The 13126-nt window shown below is 37.2% G+C and overlaps 1 protein-coding gene across 1 annotated transcript in view; it reads right to left on the bottom strand.

The window, feature by feature from the left end:
* Window positions 1-1973: 1973 nt before the first annotated feature.
* The window catches only part of LOC107700750 (NADP-dependent malic enzyme-like), an 81910-nt gene continuing 70757 nt past the window's right edge, over window positions 1974-13126 (bottom strand). The window contains exons 7-14 of the mRNA XM_016502540.1: window positions 9068-9177; window positions 6967-7064; window positions 6515-6628; window positions 5183-5288; window positions 4964-5106; window positions 4703-4876; window positions 2377-2475; window positions 1974-2265 (exon numbers count right to left, since the gene is read on the bottom strand). Coding sequence (XP_016358026.1) covers window positions 2098-2265; window positions 2377-2475; window positions 4703-4876; window positions 4964-5106; window positions 5183-5288; window positions 6515-6628; window positions 6967-7064; window positions 9068-9177 — 1012 coding nt within the window. The 3' untranslated portion in view covers window positions 1974-2097. The remainder of the gene's footprint in view (window positions 2266-2376; window positions 2476-4702; window positions 4877-4963; window positions 5107-5182; window positions 5289-6514; window positions 6629-6966; window positions 7065-9067; window positions 9178-13126) is intronic.

The following is a 13126-nucleotide window of genomic DNA, read 5'->3' as shown; positions in this document are numbered from 1 at the left end:
AGTATTAATGAGATTCATTGGCATAGCTGTGCCACCATAAGCAAACTCCCTGATTCCTCTTTAAATGAAGGAGCCTTAATGAAATGTAAATGGTGCTATCATGCAGTGTTCCTGCGTGTTAGCTTGGTTACATTTGCATGATGTGTCATCAGTGGGCCATAAAGTATACATACAGTGAAGATCATAAAAAGACAACTTTTCTCTTCTCACATGAAGAGAATTCATTTTTTTACCATTAAAAATTTTTCTTTGAAAAATGAACACTCTAGATTTCATTAATGCACTAAAGCAATAACTGTGCATATAGTTCATATATGAAATGACAGGCAGAGACAGAAAACTTGTTTTGAGTACATTAAAACTGAATCAAAGCCTTTATCTTAGAATCCATCGAGGGCTGTAGATCTCGCAGTGTGGGTTCCTAATCTTTATTTAGATGTCTTTAAACATTTATCTGCGATATATCACCTGAGACGGCTGTTGTAAGTAAGGCAACTTCTCATTAAACATGATTGACATGCAAATCCCATCGTTTCCCACTGTAGGAATGACGTAAATGTGCAACTAAAGAATATAGTCTTTGATTATAATTTCTGTTTCACGAGTTCACACTTACATATATGATCAGATAGAGTTAAGGTTATACATATTTGGCGTGCTGTCCGAGGGGAGGGCTCCGAGCTCAGAATTTGGCCCCAACCCAGAGTACTCCCCACGTGCACCTAGTTGAGAATAGGATCAAGCCAAGAGTGAGGAGATGGGGTGGTGGAGGGATGCGGAAATCTGTCGAGGAACGTAGGTGGGTCGGCCATGAATATATATAGGCCTCCTCTGAAGCTGATTGGGTAGATCATTTGAACATGCTCCTCCCGAACTTTGATTATAAAACATCATGTCTTAAATCCACAGATTTTGAGGGTATTCCCGAAGGAACAGCATGTTCCAGCAGCACAGATCTCAGCACTTGGTAAGTGTACAACAAATTGCAGTAATTGATATGTTTATCTGGCCAAACCCGCAGTGATGTAATAAGTGGAGTGTTTGCATTGATGACAGGAAATGAATGAATATTACACAGTACTCTGTCTGAAGAGGAAAGCAAGTTTTACTATGGTCATGTAAAGGTAATGGAAGAACAGTGGCCAAATAGATCAAGAGGGGGGAACAGACAGCTTCACTGAGTACTAGTTGAACCAGGTGGAAAAAGTGATTTTAGCTTAAAAGACAAATTTATTTTACAGTTGTTGACAGGTTTTATTGGCAATTTGAATAATGTTTGATGTATTTTTTTATATATATATATATACAGAATTTCTCACCTAAAATAGATGGAAAATGCTAACTATGGAAAATAACTGGCCGCCAAGTGAACTGATTTGCCTTAAAGGGACTTTTTTGAAATAGACAATTTTGTCTTCAGGTCTCACTCCAAACTTGGCATTTTAAAAGATAATTAAGACAATGTTGTCTCTAAATACATCACCTGCATAAATACATACTAAGAACAATGGCATCAAAAAAGCCTTTATAAAGCACTCAGCTGGCAGCAATGATGGCTCATTAAGTTCTGCCAATGTTTTCAACACAAGCACTTCAACAGATTCAGTTTAACTGCTACAGGAAGTGTACCAACTAATTAGTAGTTGCAGAAACATCTACAGATATTGGTTATGGTGCTAAAATAATGTGCACGATGCAAAAATCTCTACTTTATAAATCTGGAGGCAGAATTTTGCTTTTATTGAAGAGAGTGACTCATTAGGCAAGATTTAGATATTACAAGTATTTTAAAGGTGAAAGTGGCTTGATAATTATGGCCTGATGAAAGCATATATATATATATATATAAATAATGAGCATCTACAGTGTTGTATGTTCCCTCATGCATCCTGATTAACGATTTATGGACGATGAGAAATGTAAAGAATTCCAATGTACTGAGTAACTCTCATGAAATTGAAATAAATGACATTTTATTAAGGATATTTTTTTGTTTACAGTACTGTTCAGTATTACAATCATGTCAAGAAATCACATTTAAAACAGAAACAGAATTGTCATATTCTAAATCTCATTCTGGTCTGTGTATTTTGGAGGTCACAGTTTGCACGTTTGGACAGCCATGGCATTCTCAGGCCAGCTGTACGAATCCACTGCAAACTCTTCGTAGTCTGTGCTGAAGATGAGTGAATGAACAAAAGCCTCTTTATCATGCGGCTCCGGATGCAGCGTTGCCATTTTGTTTTTGTAGGCATACTCCACAATCTGTCATGATGCACATAAAACGATTATGTTAATAAAAAAAAACACAAGCACAAAGAATCTGTAAACAGCGACATGCATGAATCACGGCTTTAGCTTGAGAGTCGAGCTCACCTTCACAGCCAGCTTGATGGAAACTTCCCGGATGCTGTTGAGAGGAGGATACAGACGCCCCTCTGCAAGATCCTTCTCGGTCACCAGTTCAACTATAGCCTATAAACACAGGTCAAACTGATGATTATCATAAACTGAACATGTAGACAATACAGTATGTCTAATTGCACCATACGTGCACACGCACAAGAGTTTGAACTTAATTATTCTTCTCTTGTTTGTTTTTCTGATACAACTGCATCAAATATTCATCCTGTTTTCCCACTGGTTAGAGACGTGGATTACACAGGCAGGAAGAAGTGCATTTTTCTTGCCTGTGACCAGCCAGATTCAATCAAAAAACAGAAAGAGACCAAATTAATAACTAAAAGATTTATTTGGCCTAGACTTAAACCAGATTTTCTGTTCAGCCTCTGGTCTGTGGTACCAGTATTGTTATTGTTAAAAGGATAGTTCACCCAAATATGATCATTCTGTCATGAGAATCATGCCTCATGTCATTACAAACCTGTATGACTTTCAGAAGATGGTATCTTAAAGAATGTTTGTAGTTAAAAAGTTTTGGTTCCCATTGACTTCCACTGTATGTACAAAAATTACAATGGAATTCAGTGGGAACTGAAACTTCTTGGTTATCAGCTTTCTTCTTTTGTGTTCAGCAGAAAAAAAAGTCATACAGGTTTAGAACGACATGAGGGTGAGTAAATGATGAAAGAATTGTAATTTCTGGTTTTATAAGCAGAAATAAAATACAGAGATGAAAAAATAGAAATGTTGCCTTCGCAATTACCTGCAATTAACTAATAAAAATGACAAAAGCACACAAGATTACTAAAATTAAAACATACAAAAGTGATGAATTCTATAATAGTATATAAAGAACACTAAACAACACTAAGTGATACAGAATTAGAACTACAGGTCAACTGGTTAAATAACTGCAAGAAGCTCCTGCAGCTTCAATTGAACTAAAACCAAAGCACAGCTGTGGTGCTTCATTGTGCCACCCTCAAGATAATTTCTTTTTGTAAATACTAACAGTCTCCAAACCTTTTGGCTCTACTACAGCAACCTTGACCAGCAATAACAACAAGGCATAATACATCACAATAAGCTTTAGTCATTTTACAATTTAGACCTAATTAATACAGACAACAAAATTATCCAGCCACCATCAGCTGTAGTCAATCATTATTCTTGTTGCTCATTATCTTATTGGTTTATTTACATCCATTCCCCATCTCGCCCTCTATTTCTCTCAGTTAGTTTGCTTTGTGTACCACTTTGCCATTTCACATTCACATTCCATTCCTGAGACTTGATAGTCCAGAACCATAACTTATTAAAATACACAAAAGGGTAGTAGGACCAGCAGGGATTGAGAAATTAAGCATTCCCTCCTGCTGCCCAATGCTGTTTGAAGTTCAGACATCCACACTGCAGCTACACTGGAGCAGGAGAAGTGATCCAATTCAAGCTCGGAGTACATCACATCATTCTCCTTCATTGGCACATGCTGATATGACGTGTGGGGCTGTATGGCCTTGACTAACCTTTTAGGCTGCAATGGGCAGCAGTTCTGTTTCCAGCAGAACAGGACAGTGGTTCATTGAGATTCAAACCAGTTCTCTTGTTTACCCCGTCTGATGCAACCATCCACAGTACCTGACTACAACACTGTCTGGCTGATATCAGGTGAAGCACGGAAGACAGCTTGACAGATAAGTTCAGCAAAATACAAGATGACATTGCGCACAGTGATAAGATGGAAGACGTTCCCATATTGTAATGGGATTTTATGGTTTATTTCAAGCATGTAAATTTAGAGTAGTTCAATCAGCGGATCCATCTAAGAGCAGATATATTAGGGATCCGCTGATAGACGGATCAAACGCTCCCGTGTATATCTGTGCAAGCACTCAATGTAGCGAATCACAGACATATCTGTTGAGCGTGTGAACACAATGGCCAATCAGAGGTGTTTAAGGATCCACTCAACAGTGCTCAAAATACTAGCGGCAAATGCTGGTATCATCACATTTTTTAAATTGCAGTACCGACTGGTACCCAAGTTGGTACTTTTGACAGCCCTATTTCTTATTATTAAATAATTGTCCAAGCAATGTAACTTAACATGTGACTGACCACATTAGAAGCACATTTGCAGGTTTGTAGGATCACAAACTCACACCTCCACCGTGAATTTATCTTCAATCGAATGCATGAGTTTTATCACTGAGGAACCATGCAGACTTATTTTTACAACTTATTTTTACTGAATGGGGCTTTAGAGACAGACAGAAAAAAGCAAGAGAGATTCGATCACCTCAGCCGTAATGAGGAATATATCCTCAGGGATATGTCTCATTGCACAAGCGGTGACCCCCAGTCCCACTCCAGGAAACACATAAGCGTTGTTGCCCTGACCAGGGTAGAACTTCCGCCCATCGGGAAGAGTTACCAGATCAAAGGGACTTCCGCTTGCAAATATCCCCCGTCCCTGTAATATAAAACGCAAAGAGTCGAAAATGAAACCAAATGTTTCACTCTCTCACACAAATGTACACACGTGACTCCTCAAAAGCACCTCAGTGAGTGTGTAGCACTGCTCAGCAGTGCACTCTGCCTTGCTGGTGGGGTTGCTTAGAGCGAAGATTATAGGTCTCTCATTGAAGGATGCCATAGCCTTGATTATCTCCTCTGTGAAAGCACCAGTGATAGCTGCCACCCCTGAAGAGAAGAGAGGAATTTGAGTACAATAGTGCTGGGAAAACAGCAGTGTATATTTATTTAAATATATATATACCAATTATAGCGGTGGGTTTCAGCTCCTTCACTACATCCTCAAGCTTTTTCATTTGAGTATGCTCATGTGCAAACCTCTCTTTCTCATGGGTGAGGTGATCCCGACCCTGAATGGGAGACAGAGAGATGACAACAGAGAAAAAGACAGATGATGAAAGCGTATCGGAAACATACTACAGCACACCTCGCTGCAATGATAATGAACACAGATTATGAAGGCACAAAGAGACCAGTGGGTTGAAAATAATCAGAAATGGCACACAAAAGTGAAGTTAGCACTGACAAAAGGTCCAGAATCAAAAGATTCTTGAGAAGGTCTAGCACATGGCATTTGGTTTGATATTTTATCTAAAGGAATTACATTTATGCACTTTTCATTAAAAAATAAAAGTACAATCAAAAGCAATTTAAAAAAAGTATAATGTGTGTGTGTGTTTGTGTGTGTGTGTGTGTGTGTGTGTGTGTGTGCATGTTTATGTGGTTTATGAGGACACAAATTTGTATAATGACATGGGTATGACATAGGTATTACAACGAGAAGGTGATTTATGAGGACATTTTGAGTGTCCCCATAATTTAAAAGGCTTATAAATCATTCAGAATTAAGTTTTTTGAAAATCTAAAAATGCACAAAGTTTCCTGTGAGGGGTAGGTTTAGGGGTAGGGTAGGTGTAGGGCAATAGAAAATACGGTTTGAACAGTATAAAAACCATTACGCCTATGGAGAGTCCTCATAAACCATAAAAACCAGCATGTGTGTGTGTGTGTGTGTGTGTGTGTGCACGCGAGCATTTTTTTCATGTATTTAAATGTCTATATTTATATCTTCTGTTCATGGGATGTGCCCCAATACTTTTGGTTATTTCACGCTTTACAGCATCTAAGTAAAATGTTGAAGACATAGCACCAGGCTGCAGAGGAGCAGAAAGGAGCAAGACATGTGAAAACTGCTGAGATCACAGAGCTCCTCCATCACCATCTTGCCCTAAAGTAAGATTCTTACTCCAAGAAGTTCCAGGGAAGTGGACAGCAACTGGTGTAACAGAGATCGTCTAGATGAAAGTGTCACTATCAAAACCTCTCTGATCTCTTTGTCGTTTATAATGTAACATGGGCAAAATGATCTGTTTAGCTTAAAATGACAATTCTATTGAAGTTGAATCAGTTTTTAAAAAATGAAAAATGTTGAAAATAAAAAATGAAGAGCTACAGTAATATTCATGAACAATCAATTAACATGATTGAATAAGAAGAGTATAAACTCCAATACAAACCACATGGTGTGTTTGAATGTCAACACTAAATGTAAAAAAACCTTTAATGATAACCTCACCTTAACAATAAGTCCTTTAGAGTCCACCATCCAGATTTTCTTTATACATTGCTCACGAGGAAGCCCCTCTTTCTCCATTGCCATAATGATGAGCTCAGCTATGCCCATTGCGGCCTGAAAACATAAAAATGCTGTTACAAATCTACATTTCACATAGACTTGAACACTTCTAAAAAGATGTGTGAACTCTGTACACTTCACAATATTTCAATAAAAATATCACAGCTTAACTCAAATAATGAATCTTTAATGAATTCATTCCATACATCTTAAAAGACACAAGAATCATTTAATACATTTTTAAAGTTTTTTTTGACAGAAAAGACGAACCATGGCATATTTGCGTCCTTGCACTGCTGTTGTTCACTCAATATGGATCAACAACAATCAAAATACTGGAAAATTGGCATTTAAAACTGTTATTTGTGGATCTGTGCAGCCAACACACTCACCTCCCCTGCACCCTGAAATACAATGGTATGGTTGCACATTTTGCTCTTGGTAATGCGAAGGGCAGCCAGCAGTCCCGCCACAGCCACAGCAGCAGTACCTATGGGACAGGAAACACAAACATCTTTCACTCAGGAATTATCTTATCTCTGAGGTAAACAGCAAAGCTGTTCATAAAAGGATGAGCTGAGGCTTGAGACTCAACTCTGGATGCTCATTAATTGTAGACATAAAGATGGAGTTAATATGGAGGTGGATTTCCGGAGGAATTGTCAAAGGAGTGAGATAAGCAGATGTTTATATATTCTGTCAAAGAAGAAATCCGCACTAAATGCTGCTGATTTGGGGGTGAGTCAATTAAATGTACAGCAGTGTGGCTGTCTTCAGACAAGTCTAGCTTGCTTTCAATACACGGTCAATAAAATCATTATAGATATGCGTGATAACAGTTGGAGAATTGTAAACTTTACTTCTGTATGGCCCATATATTTACAACGTAATTATACAATACAACAGCCACAGCCTAGACCAGTGGTTTTCAACCAGGGGGCCTCAACAAACTTCCAAGGGGCCGCAGGATGACTTCAAAGTATATATATATGAACAATATCACATGAGTAGACGTGAGATATGGCAGTATATCGGCACGTCTGTTATTCGGCCATAGGTAATCACAGTGTGCCGATATACAGCCATATCGCACGGCTGTGAGTGTGATATTGCATTTATACAACAGTTTGATGGCACGAGTGTGTAAATACATAAGAAACAACGGAGTGTCTTTGAAAACCCTTTTTTTGTGCAAACTAGAATAGAAGTCACTGACTTTTTGCGACAGGTGGGATACAGTTTATGGCACTTCTCATTTATTCCTATGGTATCCGTACACGCCGATTGATTGTCGCACAACTGAAATTCAATGACGTCAAGGCTATAATGTGATCGCCTAAAAAACTCTTAAAACTACATTCCACTCTGACACTCGTTGTGAGAAATACAGCAAGCGGACTGATACAGACGGTTGGAGTTCCTATATCACTTGAATATTGCACTCCTGGAAAAGGCTCTCAGCCAATCAGAATCGAGGACCAGAAAGAATTGTTGTATAAATAAATAAATAAATATATATATACACACACACACACACACAACTATTCTTACTGGTTCTTTGTTGAAGCAGAAGCAACTCAACGTTCCTTCGTTACTAGTTCATTACTAGTTCCAAAGAACTGGTGAGTGAATAAATAAATAAATAAATATGAAAATTTATTTTCATAAATAAATGAAAATTTTAAACATAAAAAACATAAAATGAAGATGTAAACTGAAATCATATTTCCAAACCATAAATTGAAAACTTCTGGAATCATAAAATAAATAAAAGTTAATTAAGATATTAAATTAACCAGGTTAATTAATTCAATAAAAAGATACCAGAAATATCTTAGCATACATGGAGGGGAGCCTGAATATTGTGACCTTGTGAAAAAGGTTGAGAACCATTGACCTAAATGCATAAAAAATGTGCAAACTGTATATGAAATATGAAACGAGCACTGATAGGAGCACAAGAAACTCCGAAATCAATAGCTCCCATATAGAATAAATTGAAAACACCCACTCAGCTCCGCTCGCTCCACAGTGGACATATATGGTTAACTCTGTGAACGGTGAGATTAACTCAACAGGCTCCTCCCAATCGTTTGATTGAAACTCAATTTCAAATAGTGTGATTGTGTTCAAGTTGTTGATTGGTATGTGCCTGCAATGATTGTGTAAAAAAGGATAAAGACTGAGAGGGGAGGATGGTAGAAAAGAAAATAGAAGAAAAATGCACTCCAGATAACCACCCCTTGCTACTGAACCATAAATACAAGAGGGATATTAAGCAACAGTAGGAAGGAAAATCAGAGTGAGAGATATGGTCTGAATGACTAACTTACAATCATTGATTTCTGGACTACACTATAGACTGAGAATCTTTTTATTAACCTAAAGCATAACTTACTGTATGTGTTCTGTGTGCTTTAATACATTTTGTACAAGAGAAAATTCAAAACCAAAAAAGCAGTGTGCTACTAAAGTCTCTTTTTGTGCCCATACCTTGGATGTCATCATTGAACGTGAGGTACTTGTTGCGGTATTTGCTCAACAGACGGAAGGCGTTGATGTTGGCAAAATCCTCAAACTGGATAAGGCAGTTCACCCCATATCTGTACATAACAGAAAAATCAGTGTATATTTCTTCAGAACGCAGAAACACAACAAAACAAAAGATAAGCTCAAAGCCATTTGTTTTAAGTACAATGAATCCTTACAAAATGGTCCAAATCCTCACAGTACCATTTCATGTTAAGTGGCTAGTTAAATGCACTCTGTTTCAACCTGCAGAGGGAGCCATCCAACTGCTCCTCAAGCCTATCACAGATGGGGTGGTTGTGGGTGTTCAATCCTGAAGGTTTTTTCCTTCTCAGTGTGGGCCTGAGACTGTTATCATTACTTTGTAATCGTTTCCACAGCCAAACACAACTCTTAATGGTCAGAAAAGCAAATAACAACCCTTGTATGATCAGTCAGCAAATGATGTGGTAACACCGTGGCCTCTAATTCTCCCATTGGTAGATAAAAACCTACCAAAATTATATTCAAAACCAATAGCCAATAATCTACACGCCCACAATCGTGTCTCTCTTGAGGACAGATCTTCATGAGAAAACTGGATTTTTGAATGGACTGCAGCGCCAATTCAGTGGTTTCTCTGGTTATTTATCCAGTCAGCAGAACAATTGAAAGAACAGTACAAAGCAACCAACTGATTCCCCAATGGAATATAGAGAGCAGATTCAGGTCCATCATATTTTGATGCAATTTTCGAGGTCCCAGACACCTAGACATGGGAAACAGGACGGGTAAACAACACAGTGTGGCTCCATAGAGAGCTGGCCTGTCACTCAACCCAATGCAAGATGAATAGAGATCTGCATTGTTGCCAAGAGCTGTCGTGTATACATATCACTCAAACACAGAAGGGGGAAAATCGCTCACTGTATTCACAATGACAGTTGTCTCCTGAAGCATCCAACCGTTTCTTTATTTCTATTAACAAAATCATAAAGAGAAACTACAAAATGAAGAAAAAAACAACAACATCACCATAAATGCATCGATACATGACGTGTGTGAAGTGTTATTCAGTCTGTTAAGCTCATCGGGCCAAGTGAGTTGAATTTGGCAACTGAATCAGTCTGATTTGTGAATGAATCACTCAGGGGTGAATTTCTCATAGAACAATGTTGCACATCTGTCATTCAAAGCATCATGTTTACAAAAAAAAACTGTTGTTAAAGACTACAACTAGAACTATTGTTTATAATTAATTAGTTTAGAAATTGCATAAATGTCAAATTGTTTGCTGTAAATAATGAACATGGCATCTAATGACTATGAATTTTTTTCACCACCGTTTTGCATTATTTTCAGATGATAGATTCAGTTGTGGTTCACTGCCACTTTCATTCTCTTGACAAACTTAAAGACATAGAATAAAAATTGTATATATATGAAATGAGAAATATAGATTGTATTGCTTGTTAGCTTGCTTGTTTTGCTCAAGAGCATGATCAAGTCCACGTGATACTAGAACTAAGCTTCTAAATAGAGGTCGAGAGCTTCAACCACATAACTTTGAAATGCTGTTTGTGAATGTTCATTGAAAACACAGAATCATGACAGAATCATAATTTAAAACATAATTATGTTGCTAACCATAACCATAGTTGGCTAGTGATGCTTTGGGAAACTCACCTCTGAGCAGTTCTGTAAATTGGATCAATTTACTTAAGTTTTAGGAATGATTTGTTCACAGATCAGACATCACTACTTCTCTCATGAACTCACAATGCAGGGCTATGGTGGATGTTAAGATTTTTAGCAAACAGATCTCACAAAAGCTATTGTATAGCTTCAGAAGACTTGGAAGATAGCATATAATTCATTTTGTATTATACTTAAATGGTGCTTCTATGTCATTTTAACATTCGAAGAGTAGCCATTATATTATTCAAAAATTGTATTTCTAGTCAAACAGGTTTAGAACCACATGCAGAGAAATTTCATTTTTGGTAAACTAATCCTTTAAGTAATATAAAATGGTCAGTGTTGCATATTCAGACATGCTACAAAAACAGAAAAATGCAATAAAATTTTCATCGTCTCCAGAGACTTTCCAGCACCAAAGCACTCAAGGTAAACAAGTTTAACTGAGTTCAGAATCTCATCCAAAGTTTTAAGAAACCTGAGACCCAGCCTCAGATTGGTCCTTCTAATCAAACTGCAGTCTAAACTCTGACATATCTGCAGCAGGAGGCAGGAAAGCAGTCAAGAGAGACTGACAGAGTAATTGCTCATGGATTTGGAGGAGATCTTTGGTAGATATAAATAGGACGTAGAGAAAGTGAGTCATAATCCCAGCATGCTCTCTGATCTGTTGAAGTGCATCATCTGAGGAGGACGATGAAAAATGAAATCATAACCTACTGATCTAGCACAACAGTGGTTGTAAAAGATGTCAATATTAGCATAAGAACAAGAAAAATAGCTGTCAACTAAATACTGTTTAATAGTTGAGGTGATACAGAGTTAACTATGGCTCTCAGGGGTTTATTTTGAATAAATGTGATTGAGAGAGAGACAGAAAAAGACAGAAACTACTAGGTGACAAAACAAAGCACCCATTCGGTCCATTGTGGTCTCATTCTCACCAAAGCTTGTTGTTTTTTTCTGGCGCCTGGTTCAATGAGATCCATAATGCACCTCTGCGTCTGTTGTAAAACTCAAACAAAGAGCTAGCTGGGGATCAGCTTCACTGGTCCTCTCCACCAAAATTCAGGCCAGACAATGACAGACACACCCAAGCACATTGAGAGCTGCAGCAACTCTGTCTCTTATTTGCCTTTACCTCCAGAGAGGGCAGAAAGTGTTGGGAGTATTGAGAGGAGCTCTTCAAGCCAATATTAAATCAACTCAGTGCTCTAAGACAGCTCTGCCATGCTTTTCGGACCAGAAAAAGCATGAAAAATCCCATTTTACAAACTTGCTTTGATTCTGTAAGAGTTCTCTAGATCAACAGATCAGCATCTGAGAATGAAGAAACTTCCTAGGCTGGAATAACAACTTTTCTAAAGAGTTTTCTCCACGAGCCCTCTAGTTACTGCACTTCTTTTGAACCTATTGGCATTTTGTACTTTGGAAAAAGGCACAAGCAAGTAGTGATAACACACCTGTGAGTCTGTTGCCAGCAGAGTTGAGCCAAAATTGCAAAAAATGCAAGACAATTAATTTTTCTGAAGATCATTAAAACAGACATTATTTTCATGACAAAAAAACAACAACCACTAACTGCCAAAACTGTGATGTGAAAATATCCTATTCCATGACTAATACAAAAATTATGCATTGAAGTTATATAATATTTATTATAATTTGTTTTTTTTGTTAATTTTTGGTTCAAAATTTTTATAATTAAATTTTTTTGTATTACATTCTAATAAAACAATCATAATAAGAATATGAATAAAGGAATAATAAAATAAGTTAAAAATAGATAATAAAAGTAAAAAATAAATAATATAAAAATGTTAAAAAAAAATACTGTATAGAGGTAATTGCTGTAATTTAATACTTACCTATATATAATCTAATGTGAATCATGGAAACACACAGATAAAAATTATTTCTGTAGTTCATTTTTAGGCTGGACATTTTGGTCCCTAAAATGTAGAAAAAACTGATACTTCCAAACAAACACACACACACACACACGCACGCACACACACACACACACACACACACACACACACACACAAACATACACATAAACTGTAACATTCAGAATGACCTATCAAACGAACAGAGCAGCCTCATAGTAGTCCCGGCATTAATACACACACGCTACATGTGTAAACTTACACATGGCCAACTCCTCAGCTCAGAAACATAAACACCTGTACATTTAGAGCCTTCATTTATTATTTTCAAAATTCTACCATGCACCACACTACAGGTGCATCTCAATAAATTAGAATGTCGTGGAAAAGTTCATTTATTTCAGTAATTCAACTCAAATTGTGAAACTCGTGTATTAAATAAATTCAATGCACACAG

The sequence above is a fragment of the Sinocyclocheilus anshuiensis genome, unplaced genomic scaffold (genome assembly GCF_001515605.1).
Source record: "Sinocyclocheilus anshuiensis isolate Anshui unplaced genomic scaffold, SAMN03320099.WGS_v1.1 scaffold782, whole genome shotgun sequence".
Lineage (NCBI taxonomy): Eukaryota > Metazoa > Chordata > Actinopteri > Cypriniformes > Cyprinidae > Sinocyclocheilus > Sinocyclocheilus anshuiensis.
The sequence above is the reverse complement of the archived record's forward strand: the minus strand, read 5'-3'. Positions and strand labels throughout refer to the sequence as shown.